The sequence below is a fragment of the Microtus ochrogaster genome, chromosome 2, assembly GCF_000317375.1.
Source record: "Microtus ochrogaster isolate Prairie Vole_2 chromosome 2, MicOch1.0, whole genome shotgun sequence".
Taxonomy (NCBI): Eukaryota; Metazoa; Chordata; class Mammalia; order Rodentia; family Cricetidae; genus Microtus; species Microtus ochrogaster.
Window position 1 is genome coordinate 31,812,542 of NC_022010.1, and position 23,744 is coordinate 31,836,285.

The following is a 23,744-nucleotide window of genomic DNA, read 5'->3' on the forward strand; positions in this document are numbered from 1 at the left end:
TGCACAATCACCTATGTAGGCCAAACTTCCATACCCTCACAATCACGGTGCTGCTCAGAATTGAACTCAGGCCCTCTGGAAGAGCAGCCAGGGCTCTAATCCATCAAGCCATCTCTCCAGTCCCCCATAAATGTGAATATTTAAATGCCATTTGAGATACATTAATCTGATAACGGCGGCAAAAAGGAAAGCCTAGGAAAGAGAAAATATATTAGCGCCTAACCCCCTAGGGAAAGCCCAAAACCTGAGGATGCTCTATCCCCTGGGATGGGAGCCTCGGTTTGTTTATTTAGATCCTGATGGGACGGGGTTCTCAGGTTAGAGAAGGGAGCTCATCTTTTTCCGGGCCACCTACTGCATGAGAGCCAGAGGACATCAACAAATGGGCTCCAGCTAGCAGTCTGTGACAGAGAGGACCCCCGAGCTTTCAGACAGGAGCTTTTATTGCCTGCTACTCTGCACACTCTCCTCCATGCCTCTAGCATAGGCCGATGCTGAGTGCGAAGGCTACTGGAGATCCACAATTTTTAAAACCGCTCTCCTAAGACTTCCCTTCCAGCTCTCGTGTGTGTGTGTGTGTGTGTGTGTGTGTGTGTGTGTGTGTGTGTGTGTTACCTCCCATCACTCACCGGAGCCTGCCTGTTGCTTCAAGCATGATCAAGCCTCAAGCAATGGATTCTCCTCCTCTCTATCCCAGGCTTAGGAGTTACTTTAAGAATGGCATGGACTGGGGAGAAAATACAGTGGAAAGAGTTTGCCTCACACGTGCAAGGCTGAGTTTAATCCCCAGCCCCTGCAAAACTGTATAAGGTTTAGACAATTAATGCTGTCTGTCGGCTTTACTAAGGCCCAACAAGCAGGGAGACTGAGGCAAAGGGGGGGAAATGGACCTGAATTGAGGTGAGCTTTTGGTTCTGAGGAGACCCACAAGGAACAAGCCATGAATAACACACTGATTTGGGGGAGGAGAAGAGTGAGGAAGGAAGGGATTGGGGTCCCGTGAGGGTCATCCACTCAAGTAGTCTCCTGGAATGAGAGCAGGGCTGAGAAAGAGGAGAATCTCTGGCCCAGAGGCACACTGGAGTCATGGGCCAGTTTACTGTGGACAGCAGTAGAGAGGTTGACAACTGGAAGTCGTATTTTTGTGGCAGGACCTAGGAGGATACGGGGACCAGGGATCAGGACTCTGTAGCCAAGGCCCCTACCACTAGCCATGTGGACCAACAGAGAACAAGGTTCTGACGAAGGAAGCAGGAGGGAAGAATGGGAAAATGGCAGAATTTTCTCGAAAGTTTGAGCTTGGTACCTCTGCTTGCTGTTTTACTGCCTGTGCGACCTGGACAAATTATTTAAACCCCCAGCATACCCTTTCTCCGTGGGTAAAAATCTGGTAATTTTAGAAAGATGCTACTTGCCTCTGAGGACCTTTGAGAGGGCTAAATAACACTGAGACATCTACAGGCTGCTTAGTCAGAGGGAAGTCTGTGGGAAAGCGCCAGTTATCAGTGTGGGGTGGGAGGGACGTTGGCTTTCTTCAGAGATGTGGCTGGTAATGGCCTACATGAAAGCCTTTGAAATACCAGGCTTTTTAGATAACGTGGAGCATTCTGGGAGAGTGCCTGGCTCTGCTTTGCTGTGGGTCTCGTAGAAGGCTCTTAACCTCTGAAATCACCTTGACAGCCTAATCCGGTGATGCTGGAATCTGTGGACCGTGGTGCCAGACACGCGGGGAGGGGATTGTTAGACATCGTTGGAATGTCTGGGCTATTTATAGCATCCTGTTTATTATTGTGTACATTCTTATAAAGCCCAAAACCATGAGTCCTGTTTTTTAGAGGAGAAAAGAACAAATAAATATTCTTGAAAGTTCAAGAAAAATAGCCAGACTATTGGAAGCTTGTTAAAAGGGCTTTTTTTTAAATATAAACTTCAAAGGAAGTTTATAAAAATAAAATAGTCAGAGGGTGTTCTCAGAGAGCAATAAAGAGCCTGTGACCTATACACCGGGTCCTCTGTGTCCTGGGAAAATGAGGTGCTTCACATGCCCCCCACCCAGAGGTCCAGAGATGAAGGTGTCGTGATCTACTCACGAAAAATGTGTGTTTCTGTTGACACAGAAAGATTTCCACCACTCTGCCCCGCGAAGTCCTATCAAGGTTGTGCTGAATTGACTTGATGCAGTATACACAGCCTGGCCAGAGGAGGGTGCTAGACTCTTCATGCTTACTCAATAGTGCATTTTTACCAGAAAATTAGGGTTTCTTCATAATTGGAAAAGCCAGACCAGTGTTCATTCAGGCTCCCATCCTTTACCGGTTCAACTCCCAGTAAGGGGTTTCAAGGATGTGTCCCACGTGACTGCTGCAGGCCCGCCATGCCAGCACTTCTGGGTCCAGCTAAATCCTGCAGACACACAAACCACAGACAGTAGTGTATGGGATGAGGCTGGCTAGCCTCCTTCTCCAAGCTACCAAATTTCTGACATCATATGTATTGTTCAGCCAATGAATAATGGATGGTCTGAGAAATCTTACCCAGTGGGTTTCCTGGAGGCTGTGGAGATTGTCCTGGCTTCATGGTCAAACCCCAAGTTGTCTTACATTCCTGTTCTTTCATGGAGCTTGTATGATTGACTGGAGGGGTACCCCCAAAGGTAGAACCTGAGTGGATTGGCTAGAGGGGTACCCCCAAGGGTAGACCCTGTGTGGATTGGCTGGAGGGGTGCTCCCAAGGGTAGACCCTCTGTGGATTGGCTGAAGGGGTGCTCCCAAGGGTAGACCCTGTGTGGATTGGCTGGAGGGGTGCCCCCAAGGGTAGACCCTGTGTGGATTGGCTGGAGGGGTGCTCCCAAGGGTAGAGCCTGGGTGGATTGGCTGGAGGGGTGCTCCCAAGGGTAGGCCCTGTGTGGATTGGCTGGAGGGGTGCCCCCAAGGAATCTCCACATACAAGGTGGAGCATACTTCTTCCCAATTTTTTCTCTCACTCACCTTCCCAGATTTGTCCTACTTCTTCCATAGACCACAAAAAATACAGTCAGTGTCCCTGACTGTCCTGTGTCCTGTCATGTTCTCAGTTCCATATGTGTTTTAGGGATTTGATAGTCATTATTTGCTTCCCCTTCAAAAATTTGACTTCATTAATATGAGACCCTCCTCATAGGGCTGTGAGAATTCAATAACGCATGGAGACGGCTTAGCATAGCGATGGAGATGGCTTAGCATAGCGCTTACACAGCTCATGACAGCGGTAGTTCATGGAGACGGCTTAGCATAGCGCATACACATAGCTCACGACAGCGGTAGTTCATGGTGATGGCTTAGCATAGCGCATACACACAGCTCACGACAGCGGTAGTTCATGGTGATGGCTTAGCGCGTACACACAGCTCACGACAGCGGTAGTTCTTTTCAGCGAATCTTCACTCTTGCACAATATATTCCGTGTTAAACAGTTTTTTCTAAGTTTCTAGGTAAACTGGGTACAGACCCATTCCTGATTTTAGGCAAGGAGATTGTATGTTAGGAAATTAAAACTGGGGCTGGAGAGATGGCTCAGCAATTAAGCAACCCAGGTCCCCTGGAAGAGCAACCTGGGTCCCCTGGGTTCAGTGCCTAGTTCACATGGCAGCTCACCACTGTCTGTAACTCCAGTTCCGGGGGATCCAGCGCCCTTTTCTGGCCACAACAGTATATCCACACATATACAGGCAGTCAAAGCACCTACACATACTTTTCTGGCTTCTTACATTCACAGAGATCCCTGAGAGACTAAACTCCGCTGTCTTCTATCTAGTTTTTATTATTAATTTGTGGATGCATCTGAGGTGCGGCTGTGTACTGCAGTAACCTGTGATATCTGAAGTGCATGAACCACTTCCTCCACTTCCCTTTGTGAGCACGCTGGGTTGTGAAAAGCTCAGCAGAAGGATAGCTTCCAGCTGTGTGTTGCCTCACTAACTGCTTGACCCAATATGTAGTTCAGCACACAGCAAATAGATAGAGGTCGTCCCTACAATGCTCCCCCAGACAAAACTGCCATGACTTCTGGTAAACTGGAGCTGACCAGGAGCCTGCTCCTCAGCCTGCTGGGTTCCCTTTGCAGCCTGTGATGGTATTGCCAGACCACTGCTTTATGGCCTCTGCCTGGTAATATTTTTCTTAACCCTGTGTAATTTAGACAGGGATGTCTCTGCCAACTGATCTTTTCCCTTCAGCTTATGTTTCATCGATTTGAAACACACCCAGATAACCGAAGTATTATTACAAGCCCTTAGCTAATTGATGAAAATCTGGAACTTGCCCGGTGAGGAGGTTTGTGCTATGCGTCATTTGTCTGACCTGATAAGCAAAGGTCAGCTTGTCCGGGCTGTACCCACCCCTCAATGCATCTTCATTGGTTCAGCTGCATCCTTGTGCAAGAAGCATGTGCCCTGGGGGTCCATGTAACTGACTCACGCCAATTACTTGCTCTAGATCACTGCAGACAGAGCCCTGGGGCATCTCGCATTGGCACATACCTGTGGGAAACGTCCTCTTGTTTGCTAGCTTGCCTGAGCCACTGGACTAGCGCCAGGCCCTGCCAGCTCCTGGTGCCAGCCGCCTGGAGGATGGCCCCACTGATGTTGCGGTGGTAGTTTCCTTTTGTCTGTTTCAGGGCTAAGCCTATCCTCGGTGCATTTATTTGGTGTCTTAATTATTGTCTTAAATGTACCCGAAACTGTTTTTAAAACCCCCAAACAGATATGTTTCTTAAAAATTTTTCTGTAAGTCCTCAAGGCAAATCAGATGTCTTCACAGATTGCTTCTTTTTATCTCTCTGTTATCGTTTAGCTACTGCATCGGAGGCTCTTGGAAATTGAGGGTGGGGTCAATTGAACTCATAGTATCCGAGACCCGCTCTTGGGGTGGAATACTGAAATAGCATCACTTCAAGAGGCATGGTCACCCAGAATAGCAAAGACTGCCTCACCATGGGGCTCCTGGGGACTTTTAAAGTGATCTTGCACTGTGGGCTTGGAGTCAAGACAGATTCCAGATTGCAGGTTGTTTACATCCATGTGGTAAACGAGGACTGAACTAATGTCACTGAGAAAACTCAAGGTATTAACAACTCATGGCTTCCTCTGGGCTCAGTGTGGCACAGCTCTCGCTCTCGGTGCCGCCTGGTTCCAGAACTGTATTGCTTTGCTGGAGCCGCTGCAAGGATGTGCCACAAGCTGGGGGCTTAAATAAGAGCAGCTGATGGTCTCTCGGGTCTAGAGACTGCAAGTTCAAAGCCAAAGTGTAGGCAATGTTGCTTCCCTGTGAATGCTGGGAAAGCGTGTTTGCTTGGGGCCTCTCAGCCTCACTTCTGGTGGCTTCCTGGTGATCTTTGGCATTGCCTGGCTTGTGGAAGCATCACCATGACCATTATTCTACCTTCACACGGTACTCTCCTGCCATTTGTGTATCTCCACAGGTCCTCTTGCAGAGATTGCCAGTCCTACTGGATTAGAGTCCCAGCCTACTCCTCATATGACCCGATCCTTCTGTAATTATATCTGCAGTGGCCCTAATTTCAAATAAGATTTGCTTTATAAAGGGGGGAGGGTGTCAGGTGTCAACACATGAGTTTTATGTGTGACACAATTCAATTCAGTATCTTTACCACTGATTAACATTTTTTCATTTAATGCTAATTCCCAATTGTTACAATATTATATTCCTTAAAATATGGTTTGATATCTTTGGAAGATTCTGATCTTGAATGTCTTAAGAAATAAACAGATATAAACGTAATAAATAAAAATCATAAACCTAAAACGAGAAAAAGGCCAGATGGTGGTGGCACATGCCCTTAATCCCGGCACTCAGAAGGCAGAGGCAGGTGGATCTCTGTGAGTTCGAGGCCAGTCTAGACTGTGGAGTGAGTTCTAGGACAGCCAGGGCTACATACAGAAACCTTGTCTCAAAAAACCAAAAGAAACCAAAACAACAACAAGGAACTAGTGAGTTCAAACCATAAACAACAGAGATAACTTGAAACTATTTAGAGAAAGGCTGTAGAGAGATGGCTCAGTGGTTAAGAAACACCTGTTGCTCTTGCAGAAGACTTGGAGTCAATTCCTGACACCCAAAGGCAGCTCACAACCATCTGTAACTCCAGTTCCAGAGGATCTAGTGTCTTCCTCCGGTCTCTGTATGTGTCAGGCACACACACATGCTACATGCAGACAAAACACTCATACACACAAAATAAAAATAAATCCAGGAGTCGGTGTGTTGTCGGCCACGTGCTCGGGGGTGGCAGCCTGAACCTCGGCCTGAACCTTGGTCCTGAAATTTTTGAGCCTGTATTAACTACAGGACTAAAAGAATTTATGATGGAAAATATCTCTGTACAACCAGAGCCTAAGATTTTTGAAGACATGGCTGTGTACTTCACAGAGCAGGAACTGGCCAGCTTGACACTTGATCAGAAGGCCGTGTACAAGGATGTGGTGCTTGAGAACTTTACACATGTGACTTTACTAGGGCACCTCGCAAAAGTAAGACAATATGTTCAACTGACCGCCGAAGCAGATCACCCAGGGGGAAGGCCTTTCTCTAAGTCAGCTGTGCTGGAAGACGGATGCAGGAGGCGAGGTCAGAGCCATGTCACCGCTGTCAAGTGCAGTGTTTTCTGTAGCCAGGCATATTTCCATCCAAGTAGATGTATTATTGCTCTTAGTTCATTAAAGTTGTGCATTATTAATGTAAAAATAAATCAATCAATCAATCAATCAATCAAGCCAGGCATGGTGGTGCATGCCTTTAATCTCAGCATTTGGGAGGCAGAGACAGGAAGATTTCTATGAGTCTAGGCCTGCCTGGTCTTCATGGTGAGTTCCAGGCTAGCCTGTGCTATACAGTGAAACCCAGTCCCAAATAATACTGCTAATAATGACAATAAAAGCCTTTAAAGATGGCAATATTGGGAGTCACTCATGGAGGCTCCAGGGGAGCTGATAGTTTTGAAACTCTTAAGTAAATATAAAATTAAACTTTAAAAAAAGTATCCATTTATGTCATTTATTAAGAATTAAGTGAGACTCATTGTCAACCACAAGTGGAAGTAGAGAATTGTGTATTCTTTCTTCCACCACGAAGCAAACAGAAGCCGGCCCTCTCACCCCTCTCTTTTCCCAGGCTCTCCATCCACATGGACGATGAACTGCGGCACATAGCGCAGAACTCTCTTCAGGGGCTGCTGGTTGATTTCTGCGACTGGCGGGAAGACGTCCTCTTCGGTTTTACAAACTTCCTGCTCCGGGAAGTAAACGACATGCATCACACCCTCCTCGATTCCTCCCTAAAGTTGCTTCTGCAGTTGCTCACCCAGTGGAAGCTGGTCATACAAACCCAGGGAAGAGCCTACGAACAAGCCAACAAAATCAGAAACTCCGAGGTGATTCCCCCAGCCAGCCCACTCACTGCGCGCTTTTATGTAACACACACACACACACACACACACACACACACACACAAAGACAGTAAGTTTAGCCGGGCAGTGGTGGCACACGCCTTTAATCCCAACACTCGGGAGGCAGAGGCAGGCGGATCTCTGAGTTCGAGGCCAGCCTGGTCTATAAGAGCTAGTTCCAGGACAGGCTGGCTCCAAAGCCACAAAGAAACCCTATCACACACACACACACACACACACACACACACACACACACACACACACGACAGTAAATTTAGAGAACCTTCAGAGTTCTTCTTTCCTATTACATATTACCCGACCTGCCTTTGATGCTAACCCTTAGTTCTTCCGCCAGCCACATGTGACCAAGAACTCAGGATATGATCTGTCATTAGGTTGGACTTGTTAACTCCAACAAGGAGTATGTAAAGAGTAGAAATTGTTTGTGGGGGTTTTTTTTCCCCTGAAAGAATTTTGATCACACATTTGTTTATAAAAACAAATGGCCAGTGTACCGGCGAGATGGCTCAGAGATTAAGAGTGCATACTGCAGGGTTGGAGGTGCCCTCTTCTGGCCTGCAGGCATAAGTGCAGACAGAACACTGTTTACAGAATGAATGAATGAATGAATGAATGAATGAGGTGCACACTGCTCTTTCAGAGCAGCCAAGTTCAATTTCCAGTACCCATGTCGGATGTCTTGAAACTTCCTATAATTCCAACTCCAGGGGAATTTGACACCTCTGGCCTAAATGAGCACCCATAATCTTGTGGACACATATGTACACATAACTGAAAATTGTAATAAATCCTTAAAAATAAGGACAAATGACTAAAGGATTGAGAGCTAGAACTGGACAGGGCTGTGGGCATCAAGACATGATGGTAGATACCACAGTTAGCTGTCTACCAGGCTGTGGGCATAGAAACAGACGAGGGTAGATCCCATGGTTAGCTGTGTGCCAGGCTGTGGGCATTGAGACAGACAAAGGTAGATCTCACAGTTGGCTGTGTACCAGGCTGTGGGCATTGAAACAGACGAGGGTAGATCCCATGGTTAGCTGTCTACCAAGCTATGAGCATCGAGACAGATGAAGGTAGATCCCATGGTTAGCTGTGTGCCAGGTTGTGGACATCGAGACAGATGAAGGTAGATCTCACAGTTAGCTGTCTACCAAGCTATGAGCATCGAGACAGATGAAGGTAGATACCGTGGTTAGCTGTCTACCAGGCTGTGGGCATCGAGATAGATGAGTGTAGATCTCACAGTTGGCTGTCTACCAAGCTGGTTTTTTTCCTACTTAGCAACGTACTTGTCACTCCATCCTGTACCCACAGAGATGAAAATGCCATCTTAGGGTTTCTTGAGAATGAACGGTAAAAATGAATTCAGCAGTCTGGGAAGGGCCTTTAAGAGGACCAGATTCTCAGTGTCGCACAGCGAGCTGACAGTGGCCGTGCAGATGACTCTGGTTCAGGATGGACAGCGTCATCAGTGGCTCTGAGTCCTGTGTGGACTCAAGGTGGCACAGCAGCACCCAAGGAACAGTGAGGGTGGCGTTCAGGTCCCTGTGTGACAACACGCACAAAAGACAGCTGCCAGAAGAGCAGTAATCCTGAATGGCACGGGCCCCAGGGTGTTAGTTGTCTTTGCTTAAGGGTCATGTGACTGCAGTTTGGGGACTTCCTGAACATGTCATGTAAACACACAAAGCTTGGGTGAGATTCCTCCCAGGGAAAATGGAAATGAATGTGATGGTTCACACCTCCAATCCCAACACTCAGGAGGCAGGGGTAGGAGGATCGTAAATTCTAGGCTAACCTGACAAAAAGCAGGTAAAAGGGAGCGAGAGAAAGCTCAGCAGTTAAGTGTACACGCTGTTTTCCCAAAGGACCCGAGAACAGTACCCTATCAAGGAGCTCACAATTGGCTACTAATTCCAGTTCCAGGGGATCTAATGCCCTCTTCTGGACTCAACCTGCACTCAGGTGCACATACATCCCACAGGCACATGCGTGCAATTAAAAACTAATAAAGCCGGGAGATGGTGGCACACGCCTTTAATCCCAGCACTCGGGAAGCAGAGACAGGCAGATCTCTGTGAGTTCGAGACCAGCCTGGTCTAAAGAGCTAGTTCCAGGACGGGCTCCAAAGCTACAGAGAAATCCTGTCTCGAGAAAAACAAAAACAAACAAACAAAACAAAAAAAACTAATAAAAATATTTTTAAAGTTTTTTTTAAGTTTCTTTTTTTTTAATTTATTTATTTATTGAGGATTTCTGCCTCCTCCCTGCCACCGCCTCCCATTTCCCTCCCCCTCCCCCGATTAAAGTTTTTAAAAATAAATGCAAATAATCAATAATGACTACTTGCCCCCACCCCAAGAGAACCTAAATTCCCTTCTGAAAAGTTTCCGGCTTTGGGTTTGAGCTGTGCCTGGGAGTAGAGAACTTGCCTAGTACATAGGATGCTCTAAGTTCAGCCTTCCCGCCGGTTGTGGTGGCGCACGCCGGTAGGATTTGCTGAAGGAGGCAGAGGCAGGAGGATCACGAGTTCGAGGCCAGCCTGGGCTAAGTTCAGCCTTCCCAGTGCACATATATACTGGACCTCCCGTGTGTGTGTGTGTGTGTGTGTGTGTGTGTGTGTGTGTGTGTGTGTGTGTGTGTGTGTCTCAGTAAAAACTAAAAATCTTTGAAAGTTCAACTCAGTCATGTCTTTGGTCTATAGCAAACTTCAGTGGAAACAAATTAGACCCCTTTGACATAGGTATCGCATAATCCCAAATGGTGCGGCCAGAAACAGGACTCGTTTCTTCTCTCTGAACAGCCTTTGAACCGTCTTTTCTCATCAGAGCTAACAGATGGTCGGCGTTTTCGCAAAGCGCCCATTGATCTGAAAACCAAAAAGGGAATTAGGATATTTCATGAATAATAATCAATTCACACGCTCTGTCTCTGAGCTGTTACAATGTATTCTAATATGGCAAAGCCAAATGTGCAGACAAGCTGTGCTCCCTCCCTTGTTACTCTGCTAAACTCGGAATGTGTTCTCGCACGACAGCTCATTCCCAATGGCTCCAGCCACAGGATGCAGTCGGAACGAGGCCCCCACTGCAGTGTCCTCCACGCTGTCGAAGGCTTTGCTCTCGTCTTGCTCTGCAGCTTCCAGGTGGCCACACGCAAACTGTCCGTGTTGATACTCAAGGAAATCCGAGCCCTCTTCCTTGCCCTGGGTCAGCCTGAGGTATGGGATGTTCTCAGGAAGTCTAGCCATTCTTCCAACAGCTAGAAATAACACGTTACTGCTGCCTTATGCAACATTCGCAGCATCAAGACTGCATTGTTGATACACTGTTGGGTTTTTAATTGGGTAGTGGCTTTTTTTTTCTTTATTTTGTTTTGAGACAGGATCTGGAACTCTGTGGACCCAGCAGGCCTTGAACTCACAGAGCCCTACCTGCCTCAGCCTCCTAAATTCTGACATGAAAGGCATGCAACACCATTCCCAGGCTATAATTTTAATTTTTAAAAAAAATCCTGTTAACCATTTTTAAGGTTTTGTTTATTGTTATTTTTATGTGTATGAGTGTTGTCCCTGCATATGTGTGTACCATGGGCATGCAGGGTCCCTGCAAGCCAGAAGTCATTAAGCCTGCTAGAACAGGGGTTGCAGACAGTTGTGAACCGCCCTGTGGGTGCTGGGAACCGAACCCTGGTCCTCTCTACTGATCCATCTCTGCAGCCCCCTATACTAGCTGGCCTTCCTTTTTTTTTTTTTTTTTGCTTCTTTTGAGCATTTCATACTGCATTTACATCATATCACACAACACTCTCCCCACTTCAAATCCTCTATGTCCCCGTCAATTTCACTCTCTTCCTTGAATATTATTGTTGTGTATATATTATGTATCGATACAGCCTGCTGAGTCTACTAGTGTAGCTCATACAGACGTGTGTTAGGGCTGACCACTTAGGATCAGATAACCTGTTGGAGGCTCGTCCATGGAGAAGACCAATTCCCTCTCAGCAGCCATAAACTGCCTGTGGCTCTGCATCTGGGGGTGGGGCCTTGTGAGACTTCCCTCATCCTCACAGGAGTACCAATTGTATTGGTACTGTTGCAATTTCATGGGCATGACAATGTCCTTCATCTACCAGAGGCAAACCGTGTATTCTGACAGTGACTGAAGCAACCATTTCTAATTTACTAAATGATCCTACTGGACTAAGATTTTTACAATTAATTAAGTTATGGGTCATTTTTCTCAGTGTTCTACATACATCTAATTAAGACGATGCTGTGTATTCACTAGAGAATAGACTAGGAGAAGTAATACATCTTCTTTAAAAAGTCACGGTGCCAAACCAAACAGCTTCATTTCGGCGACGATGGGAAAAACATGTCCTCCCAAGATAAGAGGCGGAGGTGCGCAATCTGTGGGTAGCACAGGATGTGGGGGGGTCTGTCTATAGTCACAGCCCCCATTATTAGTTATCCTGGTGAGCCAGGGACCCCAAATAAGGAGCTTTCTAGTGTCCCAGCAAGGCATGTTCCTGCAGGTTTCTGTTCCTGAAGCTTATCGCAGAGACGTGAATGCTGGTCTCTGTGACTAGTATACAACGCAGGCATTTAGATTCTCGAGTGTGTGCAGGTCTTTGAAACTGGAGCTCTCATTATCTTGCCCTGGAAACCGAAAGCCTGTGTATCCTGAGGACCACAGGGCTGTAGTCCCTGCCTTCTCTCTCCTGACACTCACATCTCTCTGGGAAAACCTTTATCGCTCTCTGGCAGGCTGCTCTGCTCCGTGTCCTGGGCTGTGGGGTGGGAGGGAGGGACGCATTTCTCATGGGTGTAACTGACTCCTCCTTCACACAGGATGATGACAGGCCAATGATTGATGTCATGGACCAGCTAAGTTCTTCCATTCTTGAAAGCTTCATTCATGTAGCGGTTTCAGATTCGGTAAGTAAACATGTGGTCCCAAATGCTATCTGTTGTCAGATGTAAGTTCTGAGCCTATCTCTAAAACAGAGCCAGAAGCCATGTGTGTAAGCCAGTAGCCTGAGGTACAGAGATCTAGGAAGACAAGATTAGCTTCTCGGATAATTGCACTGGACACATCTGAAAAAAATAAAAATAAAATAAAATTCAGACAAAATTTGAGCTTTAGAAATACAAGTTAATATTTTTTGGAAACTTCAATTTCAAGAAAAATTACTTTGGGTTCTTAAAGAAAATTAACTTACTTCAATTACTGCCTTTAATATTTAATCTTTGTTTAATTTTGTGCTTAACGTTTTATACTACAGTAGTCTCAAAATGCAAACTCTACTTCTGTATTACTTGGTAGCTTACACGATGGTTTCATTTTCACTAACTTTGACCCGCACAGTTATTAAAACTCAAAAATATTAAGAGGGAAAGGAAGGACAGGGACACAACACCTGCTCATTGCACACAGGCATCGAGTGTCACTCTCCCATTGCCACACAAACAGAACACAACCGCTGGGAGGCACGGACACCCAGAGTCACACGAAGGGTCCGCTGTGCCCCGTGCTGGCTCAGACTCCAGCAGAACTCCACCAGCTGTACACGCATTGTTGTCATCGGAAATGCATAGTGGCCATTTCAACCCTGAACGAGTAGAAGGAAAATCAAAGCTGGCTTTAGATATCCATATTTCAAAACAGAAAATTCCAGTGAGTGAACCGAACCTGGATCCATTTCAGCTCCACCGAAAGGCAGAGGAATCCAGGGGTGACGGAAGAACGCACATAGCTCTAGCTCGTGCCTAGCGCAGAGGCCTGCCACATAACAGAGGGACTCTGTTAGCTTCGCATAGCTTTCCCTGACTCGGAACATAAAGTGCTAGCTTTTGGCAATAATAATCATGATAATGGCTAAAACCACCGGCCAGGCTCTGCAGGCAGGAACAAGCAGAGTAAAGAAGCATACGTCCTCTTACGTGACAGTTCTTTGAACATGAGATGGAATGGTCATTGCAGTTCTTACACATGCACGCCTCCTTTCTGTGGATAACCATTCCATGTATTCCCATGATTTCCTCCTGTGTTTGCTGGAATCACATCTTAAGCAGGAGTCACCAGGTCAGCACCCTGCACTTCAGAAGAGAAGGGAGCGCCAGCAATGTGTTTCCACATCCGTTATCTCGTGGGATTCCCAAAACAGTGTTAGGAGAGATCAGTAGTAATCGCTTAGTCACAAGTGAAGGAGGAGAAAGTATGCACATGCACTCGGGGACTTTGCCAGAACACAGGTCCTAGGCAGAGCACTTCACAGGGTCTCATCCCTCTGGCTCTAAAGGTCCAGTTCCACCAGCCCAGTCATGAAGGCCAGATCTATAACATTTACCCAGGGGAGTTCATGGCCCAACAGAGGAAACGTACCACTTTATAAAGGCATAACAAACACTATCTTGGAACAATAGATGTGTTATTTAAAAAATCGCTATTGCCATGGCTTCGGAGATGGCTCAGTAGTTAAGAACACTGACTGCTCTTCCAGAGGATGGGGTTCAATTCCCAGAACCCACATGGCAGCTCACAACTGTCTGTAATTTCAGTTCCAGGGGACCTGACACCCATGGAAAAACAACAATGCACATAAAATAAAAATAAGTAAATTAAAAATTGGTATTGCTTAAATATTGATAAGAATACTTAAGAGAATAAAATGTAAGAACTTATCAATTCATACATATATTTACCTTTAAAGAAATTTTTGAAATATCTTGGTTAAAATATCATAGGTTAAAAGATTAAGTGTAGATGTCATCTCAAAAACCATCCGGAGAGCACCCTTCATCAAAGGGACAGTGTCCACTGTTTCTCCAAACCACAGGCAAAATGCTTCATTATAATAAAGAGGAAAACCACCACGAACACATCCACACACACAGATCACAGGAGCGAAACACGTTTATGAGTCCACACTTGAATAGTTCTTCCGGAGTTTAAATCCTGAATCTGGGACTAGAGAGGTGGCTGGGTGGCTGAGAACGCTTTTTCTTCAGGAAGATCAGAGTTTGGATTCTCAGCACCCGCGTGTTGGCTCACAACTGTCTATAACTCCAGGGCCTAGGACTTCATGGCCCTCTTCTGGCCTCCACAGGCACCAGACACAGATGTGGTGTGCACACATGCGTGCAGGAATAGCATTCATTACATCAAATAAAAATAAAACTTACAATTATAAATCTGTGGTCTGGGTGTGGTGGTATATGCCTTTAATCCCAGCACTTGGGAGTCAGAAGCAGGCAGTTATCTCTGAACTCAAGGCCAGCCTGATTTAAATAGCGAGTTACGGGCCAATAAGACCTACCTCATGAGACCACATCTCAAAAACCAACAATAAAAAATGAATGACTCTAATCATTGAACTTTATACTTACTGTTGCCTGTGGACTGGCAGAGAGTTGATTCATACAGACATCGTATGTGATGGGTGCAGGATGAGTGTTGCAGATCCAGAGGTGGCCCATGGAATCAGAGGTCAGGAAAGACCGTGTGCGGAAAGAACAGGAGCGGCAGGCTGAGCCCTGGTGAGGACAGTCATGTCTGTCTGTCTTTGACCACCTGCCTCTTTGCCCACAGGCCACGCTACCGCTGACCCACAATGTGGATCTCCAGTGGCTGGTGGAATGGAACGCCGTCCTGGTTAACAGCCATTACGATGTGAAGAGCCCCTCCCACGTCTGGATCTTCGCGCAGTCCGTCAAAGACCCCTGGGTCCTCTGCCTCTTCAGCTTCCTCCGGCAGGAAAACCTGCCAAAGCACTGCCCCACAGCCCTCAGCTACGCCTGGCCCTACGCCTTCACCCGGCTGCAGTCCGTGATGCCGCTGGTAGACCCAAAGTAAGGTGGCCGTGTGTTCTCATTGCTTCCTCCTTGGTTCTCTCCAATTTTCATTCCGTGTAAGGGGTTGGGCTATCACAATCTTCTCCAATTGTTTTAATTTCCTACTCTAGAGTCCTTAAAGTATAGTAGAGATTTAAACAACATACCCTTTCTAGAACAAGGGTTGGTTTTTCTTTTCCTTTAATAATCCTGCCCATCCTTGATGGTTGCGCCCTCCTAACGATCTTTATTTAATGAGTGATATTGACGGACTGGCTTGGTAGCATATGCCTATAATCCTAGCACTCAAGAGGCTAACGTAGGGTTGCCATAGCTCAAGGCCTGCCAGGCTATATACAGGCAGACTTATAGGCCTATATAGATCCTATCTCAAACAGAGCCCCCAAAAAAAATCATCTTCGAAATGAAGAATTTGGGCTGGAGAGATGGCTCAACAGTTAAGCTACACACACTGATCTTGAAGAAAACCCAAGTTCAGTTCCAGCGCCCACATTAAGGGGTATCGTGTGATGTTTTACTCTTTTGGCTTTTTGAGGGGCCTGCACCCAGTTCCCAATAAATGACACATAGAGGCTTATTCTTAGTTATGAATGCCTGGCTGTAGCTTGGCTGGTTTCTAGCCAGCTTTTCTTATCTTAAATTAACCTGTCTACCTTTTCTCTCTGGGCTTTTATCTTTCTTACTTCTGTGTATCTTACTTTCCTTCTTACTCCACGGCTGGTTGGGTGGCTCTGATGTTTTCCTCTCCTTGTTCTCTTGCTGCTCCTGGTTCTCCTTTCTCCTTCTGTGTATACTGTCTGCCTGCCAGCCCCGCCTATCCTTGTTCCCGCCTCACTATTGGCTGTCCATCCACTTTATTAGGACCATCAGTTGTTTTAGGCAGGCACTGTAACAGAGCTTCACAGAGTTAAACAAATGCAACATAAACAAAAGTCACACGCCTGAAAAATGATATTCTCCGACAAAGGGGATTGAATGACCCACAACCCTCTGTAACTCCATCTCTAAGGTATCCAATGCCCTCTTCTGGTCTCCATAGGCACCTACATTTGTGTACATATACACACACACACACACACAATTAAAAATAAAATAAATGAAAATCCAACAGGGATTTAGTTTGACCTTTGTTTTTGTCTCTGTATCTCTAGCAGCCCTATCAATGCCAAGAAAACCAGTACTGCGGGCAGTGGAGACAACTATGTCACCTTGTGGAGAAATTACCTCATTCTCTGCTTTGGAGTTGCCAAACCCAGTATTATGAGCCCAGGTCACTTACGAGCGTCCACTCCAGAGATCATGGCAACGACCCCCGATGGTACAGTGAGCTACGATAACAAGGTGACATGACAGGCTTCAGAGGAATTATTCTGTAAGGGTTTTTTTAGCTCATTTGTTTAGCATTCCCAGTGCGAACCGCACTGTGCCTGCCATCTGGAATAGCATGGAATCGGATTCTCTCCCGACACGTTTCCAGATTCCATTAAAGCATCTCTGTGAATAATTTATTGCTCCTCTCCCGTGGGTGCGGAATGGAAGATTAAAGATTAGGAACCTTACATTAGGGAACCCTGCATAAATCAGAGTCTCAAGGTTGGGCTTGTATCCCCCGTGCCCTCTTTTCGCCTTCACTAATTGAACGCCTCAAAACCACAACTTTATCCACTGATGATGTTAAAGATAGTTTTGCTGACTTCAATGGTTTAAAAGAAAAAGGCAGGTTTTTCTTTAGGACTTGAACCCCAGGTAGGAAATATTTCAATTGTACTGTATTAAATATAGGGGTTTTTTAATGGCCTTTCCTGGAATGATGGCAGTGCCTTGGGATGTGACTCAGCCATGTGAAACTCTTACCACTCAGTTACCCTGTTCTCTTTGTCACTTCAAGTCGCCTTGTTTCAGGCCATCGGCACGCCGTCGGTGGGCGTCCTGCTGAAGCAGCTGGTGCCTCTGATGAGGCTGGAGAGCATCGAGATCACCGAGTCCCTTGTTTTAGGATTTGGAAGGACAAATTCCCTTGTTTTCAGGTATGGCTGTCATAGTACGTTCTTCTAAATAATACATGTCGCTGCGATTATGGTTATCTCTTAACACAGCTTAGGGGTAACAGATGCAAGCTGGTGTCTGGGGGCTGATGGGCTGCTCATGGTGTCCTTCATGCCATGGTTTAAAGGGAAGCAGCCTTCCTTGCAGCTTTGATTTTATCTCTCCAATTTTCTTTCAGTTGCAAGCAGTGTCTTAGGTAACTATAAGTGGAGCTAATTCCTTGTCCATCCCCAGTTAGCCAGACTTTGCGAAGCTGCAGTACCAGAAGGGTAGTGTGCGATCCCTGCCATTCCTCCAACAGACTCAATGGTGACTCATGAGTGAGACTCACCGGGCAGGCTCGAGTCACATGATCCATCTTTCTAGAAAACATATTTGTACGTCAATCAACTGGCTTTGTGATCTTATAGTCAGAGATCTGAGGCAGTGTCCAAACCTTCTGAGAGAGACGGCCTGAAGTGAGAGTGCACACTAGTTCCGGTGCTTAGCCAGACAGATGAGGATGAAGAGAATACGCATTAAACAAAAGCCTCCGAGCAGTTAGGAGAGAAGACTCTCCAAACATCTCGCCCCGAGCAATAAGTAAACATTGCAAGTCCTGACTACTATTTTACCAAGTAGCCAGCACTTAGCCAGTTATGAATTAGCTAGGTTAGCTTTCAAAACATAACTCACAATTCCTGAAATCAGCCCAAAGACCTGCCAAGTCCCAGAGCACAGCTTGCGCTCTCTCAGTATTCCTGGAGGTAGCTGCTGCCATTCAGCTAGCCAGCCACGGGCGTCTGCGAAAGCTCCGTGAGCCTCAGTTTGCACAGCTGCATGCTGAGTACAGCAACTGAAGTGAAGTAAGTCTCTAGTAAAGCAAGTTGAGCAGCTATAGCTCAGCGTTAGTTGAGAGCCCTGGCTGCCCTTGCAGGGGTCCTATGTTCATTTCGCAGCGCCCTCTTCTGGCCTCCATGGGTACTTCATGCATTGCTGTGCATGAAGACAAAACAATCATACAAGGAGCAAAATTAATCTTTTTTTTAATTTTAAACCAATTTTATGTAGTGGAATCTACCCCATAATTTTCTAAGGGGATATATTAAATGTGTGTATTCATATAGAAAAACAGTTGGTAAATAGATGATAAGTAGAAAAGGGTTGTTGATGTTATCAACAATTGTTAATATTACATGCTATTAGTGTTGCTGTATCACTATACTGATATAATGTCCTCTAATGTTGTGTGTCATTGTTATTAACATCATACATTATTAAATGGGACTCTTTGATGTAGGAATTCTGTCTTGATTTGAGTGACAGAGACTAACCCTCAGGTTTTCCTCTCAGCACAGAGTGCTGTAGATTCTTATCAGCCTTCCTGGTTCCCTGGAGGGTGGTGCTTAGTAAGAATGAGTATAGTGTGCAGCTTCCAAACTTGTCTAGCTGCAAACTAGATCTCATGTCTGTTTTAACATAGCAATTCAGAAATAATTGCACAAAAAAAGACGATTCATAACAAGTATAAACAATAACTGGAGATTTGGAAAGGCAGGTGAAATAAATACATATGCATGTTTGTGTTTGTGAATAATGTATATATATGTATGCATATAATACACATATGAAATACATACAATGTATATAGATGTATGCATATAATACATATACAACACAAACAGAGAAATGTAATAAGGTATATACTAATCACACATTTTTCACTACACATGAAAGGTTTTAATTAAAACTGCACTACTTTATCTCTTGCTATAATTTGCATCTGTCAAATAGCATAAGTGTAAGATCAGCTCTGAAATACAGGTTTTGTGTTTTAAATCTATTATGTGTCCCCAAAGTGATTCAATATTGGCTCTCTTTCTTTCTGATTGGACGAAAAGGTTTTTTTAAGGACAGAGACTCGATCTTACTTATTTTCAATCCCCTAGCCTGTTCTGAAGTGCCTGGATTTAGTAAGCACTTGGGGAGTACTGTTTCATTGTTCAGAGAGGGTGTTCTGCCTGAGTTATATGCACAGCACTGGAATGCAGACAGATACTGCATAGAGTATCAGGCAAGGAGATCACCGGAGGCTCTGGTTGGTAGTCAAGGGAAATAATGGTGCTACTTACATTGGAATGGACATGCTGGCGACAAGTTTCATATCAACGATAAATTTTTCCCTCTGTAGAGAACTGGTCGAAGAACTCCATCCATTAATGAAGGAAGCTCTAGAGAGAAGGCCGGAGGTAAGGTTCAGAAGCCCCGTCACAAAGGCCTGACTCATTGGGACAGTGGTGTGAACCATCCGTCCCCTTTGGTGTCCCCTAAAGAATACAAACACTGCCTCTAACAGTGAACCTCAATACGTTAGATTTTGTCATTTTCACTAATTTTCAATAGTTAAGTAATTCAGAGTTTAAACCCAGTACTTAGGAGGCAGAAGCAGGTGGATCTCTGTAAGTCTGAGGCCAGCCTGGTCTGCAGAGTGAGTTCCAGGACAGCCAGAGCTGTTACACAGAGAAACCCTGTCTGTGAAAAACAAGCAAATAAAATAACAACAAAAACCAGAAATCAATGACTAAAGATACTATGTCTCATTTAGCTTATGGTATATCCCTCAATATTATTTTCCCCCAAATGAATCCATCTCTGAAATGACTTACAATGCACCAAGATTGAAAAATAGTAAGATATGATACAAGAAAGAGCAGAAATCTGGGGCTAAGGATACAGCGTGGCCCTTGAAGAGCACTGGCTCCTCTTTCAGAGGACCTAAGTTGCTCACAACCATCTATAACTTCAGGTCCAGGGTCTCTGGTGCCCTCTTCTGGCTTCCATGGGCACTACACACACTGGGTACATATACATATAGGCAAAACACTCAAACAAATAAAAGTATTTTTTTAAAAAAAAAAAGTAGCAGAAATTTAGCAGCCTGAAGAATAGCACGCACTCACTGAGCAGACTCAGTGGAGATTGTCAATGTCTCCTGCGCTCTCCAGCCACTCCAGACAGAGACACCTCTGGACACAAGGCACACTACTCAGCAATTCCACCTCATATATTCTTACTGCCTTCCTTACCATCTTTTCCTTATAGCCTGGAATAACTGGCATTATCTCTACTGACTAGGAAGAGGGGACAATGCACCCCTCTTACTTAGAAAGTTAGCATTGTATTGTCCTTGACAATAAATGTAGTTTATTTTCTTGTTCTGTGCAGAACAAGAAACGTCGGGAACGGAGAGACTTGTTGAGGTTACAACTGCTTCGGATATTTGAACTCCTGGCAGACGCAGGGGTAATAAGTGACAGGTGAGAGTAACACTGACCTGACCGCCTCTTGCCAAAGCCTCCTTTTCCGTTTCTTTTCATCCTTTCAAATATATTACTTCGACAAAGATTTTGTTAAGGTGCCCTTATCTTTTCTCCTACTCCCCTGGCGGTGCGCGTAGAGACCAGATCTGCTGTGTGAGTTCCAACCATTTGTTCTGTCTTCAGGAAGCATTTGCTACTTTGTTGCAGCTGGTTTAAAGGCTCCCTCCCCCTTCCTTCCAGCACAAATGGAGCCTTAGAGCGAGATACCTTGGCCCTCGGAGCACTGTTCCTGGAGTACGTGGACTTGACCCGCATGCTCTTAGAAGCTGAAAATGACAAAGAAGTTGAAATTCTTAAAGACATCCGAGCACATTTTAGCGCCATGGTTGCCAACTTGATTCAGTGTGTTCCAGGTAATCTGCCATGTGTAGCCTTTGGGCTGGGTGATGCACTCACGTTCTTCATGACTGCTCCTTCCTGATTCCTGACGGCCTGCATGGAGAGCTAGGTAGTTGGCTTTATTTATCCTGACACTGAAAATACACAAGACCAGGTCACCTCAGCATAGCGGAGTCTCCAAGGGAGCGACCCTCGGAATCGCATTTGGTATTGTATGCGTCACTTCGATCTTGGCTTTGGTCCTGGTCTGAAAATGAACTGATGCCATATTGAAGGAAGGAATTCAGAGGAAACCTTCCCAGAAGCTTCATTTTCTCCTGTGACCTCTGTCCTAACCTGATTTCAGTCCGTTCTGTCAGTCGGCACACTAACTAGAATTCCATAGCATGGAATTCCTTTTAATCTTTTGGTTTAACTGGGCACCTTATAAAGACTATGTGGAACATTTTTATTCGAATAGAGGCGTATGGATCAAAGTAGATGATTGGCTTGATATCAAAGTTGTTATTAACTTAACTCTAGTGGTCCATCTCATATTTAAGGACCTTAAACTACAATTTAAGCTTGACTTCTTCGGTAATGTGAAATACATGTTTTTGAAATAATATATATTATATTCCACTATGTTCTCCCTAACAGTAGGGAACGGTGGTCACAAAAATTCATTCTATATACCCAAAAGTTAAGTGGAAAGATCAGCTAGAGCAGTGGTTCTCAACCTGTGCGTCGTGACCCTTTGGTGTCAAATATCAGATATCCTGCATATTCGACATTTATATTACAATTCATAACAATAGCAAAATTACAGTCATGAAGTAGCAACGAAAATAATGTTGTGGTCGGGGTCAGCACAACATGGGGAACTGTATTAAAGGGTCATAGCATTAGGAAGGTTGAGAACCACTGAAGCAGAGTGTCTGCAGGTCACAGTGTCTATCTCTCCTCCGACTCTGGGTGTGAAGGGTACACAGAGAATGGAAACTTGTGCTGCAATATATTTTAAAAGTCAAGCTTCTGTAGATAAAGAAAACGGGAGCTAACGGGCTGGTGGTGTAGCTCACTGGGAGAGCGTGAGCGACGTTCTAGCCTGAGCCGCAAGCAGAGAAAGGGGTTCACGGGAATACTCTAGTCCTTGGGGATGGAGAGATTGGATCAGGTACTGCTCATGCAGAGGACCCAAGGTTGGCTCCCAGCGCCTATATCAGGCAGCTCCCAGCGCCTATATCAGACACCTGTAACTCCAGTTCCAGGTGACCCAGCACCTTCTTCTGGCCTCTGTGGGCACCTGTACTCATGCACCTGCCTGTCCATGGAAACACATGTATACACATAATAGAAAGATTTAAAAAAAAAAAACCTTAGGGAAAGTGGAAATTTTTTCCTTCCCCCACAATTGGAGAATAATATTCACTAGGGTTACAATTCTGTTCAGTCTAATAGACACTGGTTCTGTGTTGTTCTCTCTAGTTCATCATAGAAGATTTCTCTTCCCCCAGCAAAGCCTGAGGCACCACCTCTTCATCCTCTTCAGCCAGTGGGCCGGCCCCTTCAGCATCATGTTCACGCCTCTGGATCGGTACAGCGACAGAAACCACCAGATAACGAGATACCAGTATTGTGCCCTAAAGGTTGGTTTGTGCCATCGGTGGTCTCCTCTTTTAAGCTATCAATCATGCCTTAACGATAGTTAAAATAAGCCAGGCAGTGGTGGCACATTCCTTTAATCCCAGCACTTGGAGGCAGAGATAGGCGGATCTCTGTGAGTTCGAGGCCAGCCTGGTCTCAGGACCAGTTCCAGGACAGCCAGGACGGTTACACAGAGAAACCCTGTCTAGAAAAGCAAAACAAAACAAAAAGTTAAAATAAGTCATATAAAACAACAAAACATATGTATAGATATAAAATTTCAAATGAATATATGGACACATGTGTCAATATAAATTCAGTAATTCCAACTGCATAATTGAAGATGTGTGCAAATACATCCCATTTGGGCTCACAAATGCAAAATGTAAAATGTTGTCAAGTTATGGCTTTTATCCAGTGTTTGTTCTGTGTTAGAACAGTTTTACCTACTTAGCCCCGAGGTTACCACATTGCTAATTAACTCCCAACCTAAGGGGCGGGACAGGGGGGACATAATCAACCAATAGCATCATCCCATTTTCACGTAAACCTGTCCTCAGACAGCCACACTGTGAAGAACTTCCCATCTGAAGCACTGTGGTCTTTGTACTGGTTACTCTTCCGTCACTGCCATGAAATGCCATGACCAAAAGTAGCGTAGAGAAGGAGTTTATTTCTGCTTGCGGTTTCAGAAGGCTGGAGTCCTGAGCAGAGCAGGCTGACCAGAGCAGGGAGCTAGCTGATCTTTACCCCACACACAGGACACAGAGAAAGCAGGAAGCAGGGTGTGGTTGTGAACTGTCAAAGCCCACCTGGGAGGGATGATGTCCTCCCTCCAACAAGTGTTAGATTTTGTTAGCCTACGGAGGGTTGTTGTTCATTCAAACCGCTGTAGTCGAGCAGCCTAAAGGCCTTTAGAGAAGTAACTGAGTTATCATTGTAATTGTGTCAGGTGTCATTTTAACTGTCAGGTGTCATTGTAACTGTGTCAGGTGTCATTGTAACTGTGTCAGGTGTCGTTGTAACTGTGTCAGGTGTCGTTGTAACTGTGTCAG

General features: G+C 45.4%; 1 protein-coding gene across 8 annotated transcripts in view; it reads left to right on the forward strand.

The window, feature by feature from the left end:
* Positions 1-23,744, forward strand: part of Fry (FRY microtubule binding protein) — a 382,290-nt gene that overhangs the window by 271,895 nt on the left and 86,651 nt on the right. For all 8 annotated transcript variants that reach the window (XM_026785214.1, XM_026785202.1, XM_026785180.1 and 5 more), the window contains 10 exons: positions 7,167-7,425; positions 10,502-10,684; positions 12,317-12,403; positions 15,057-15,316; positions 16,471-16,660; positions 17,222-17,346; positions 19,536-19,593; positions 20,570-20,661; positions 20,905-21,077; positions 22,531-22,691. In XM_026785214.1, coding sequence (XP_026641015.1) covers positions 7,167-7,425; positions 10,502-10,684; positions 12,317-12,403; positions 15,057-15,316; positions 16,471-16,660; positions 17,222-17,346; positions 19,536-19,593; positions 20,570-20,661; positions 20,905-21,077; positions 22,531-22,691 — 1,588 coding nt within the window. The remainder of the gene's footprint in view (positions 1-7,166; positions 7,426-10,501; positions 10,685-12,316; positions 12,404-15,056; positions 15,317-16,470; positions 16,661-17,221; positions 17,347-19,535; positions 19,594-20,569; positions 20,662-20,904; positions 21,078-22,530; positions 22,692-23,744) is intronic.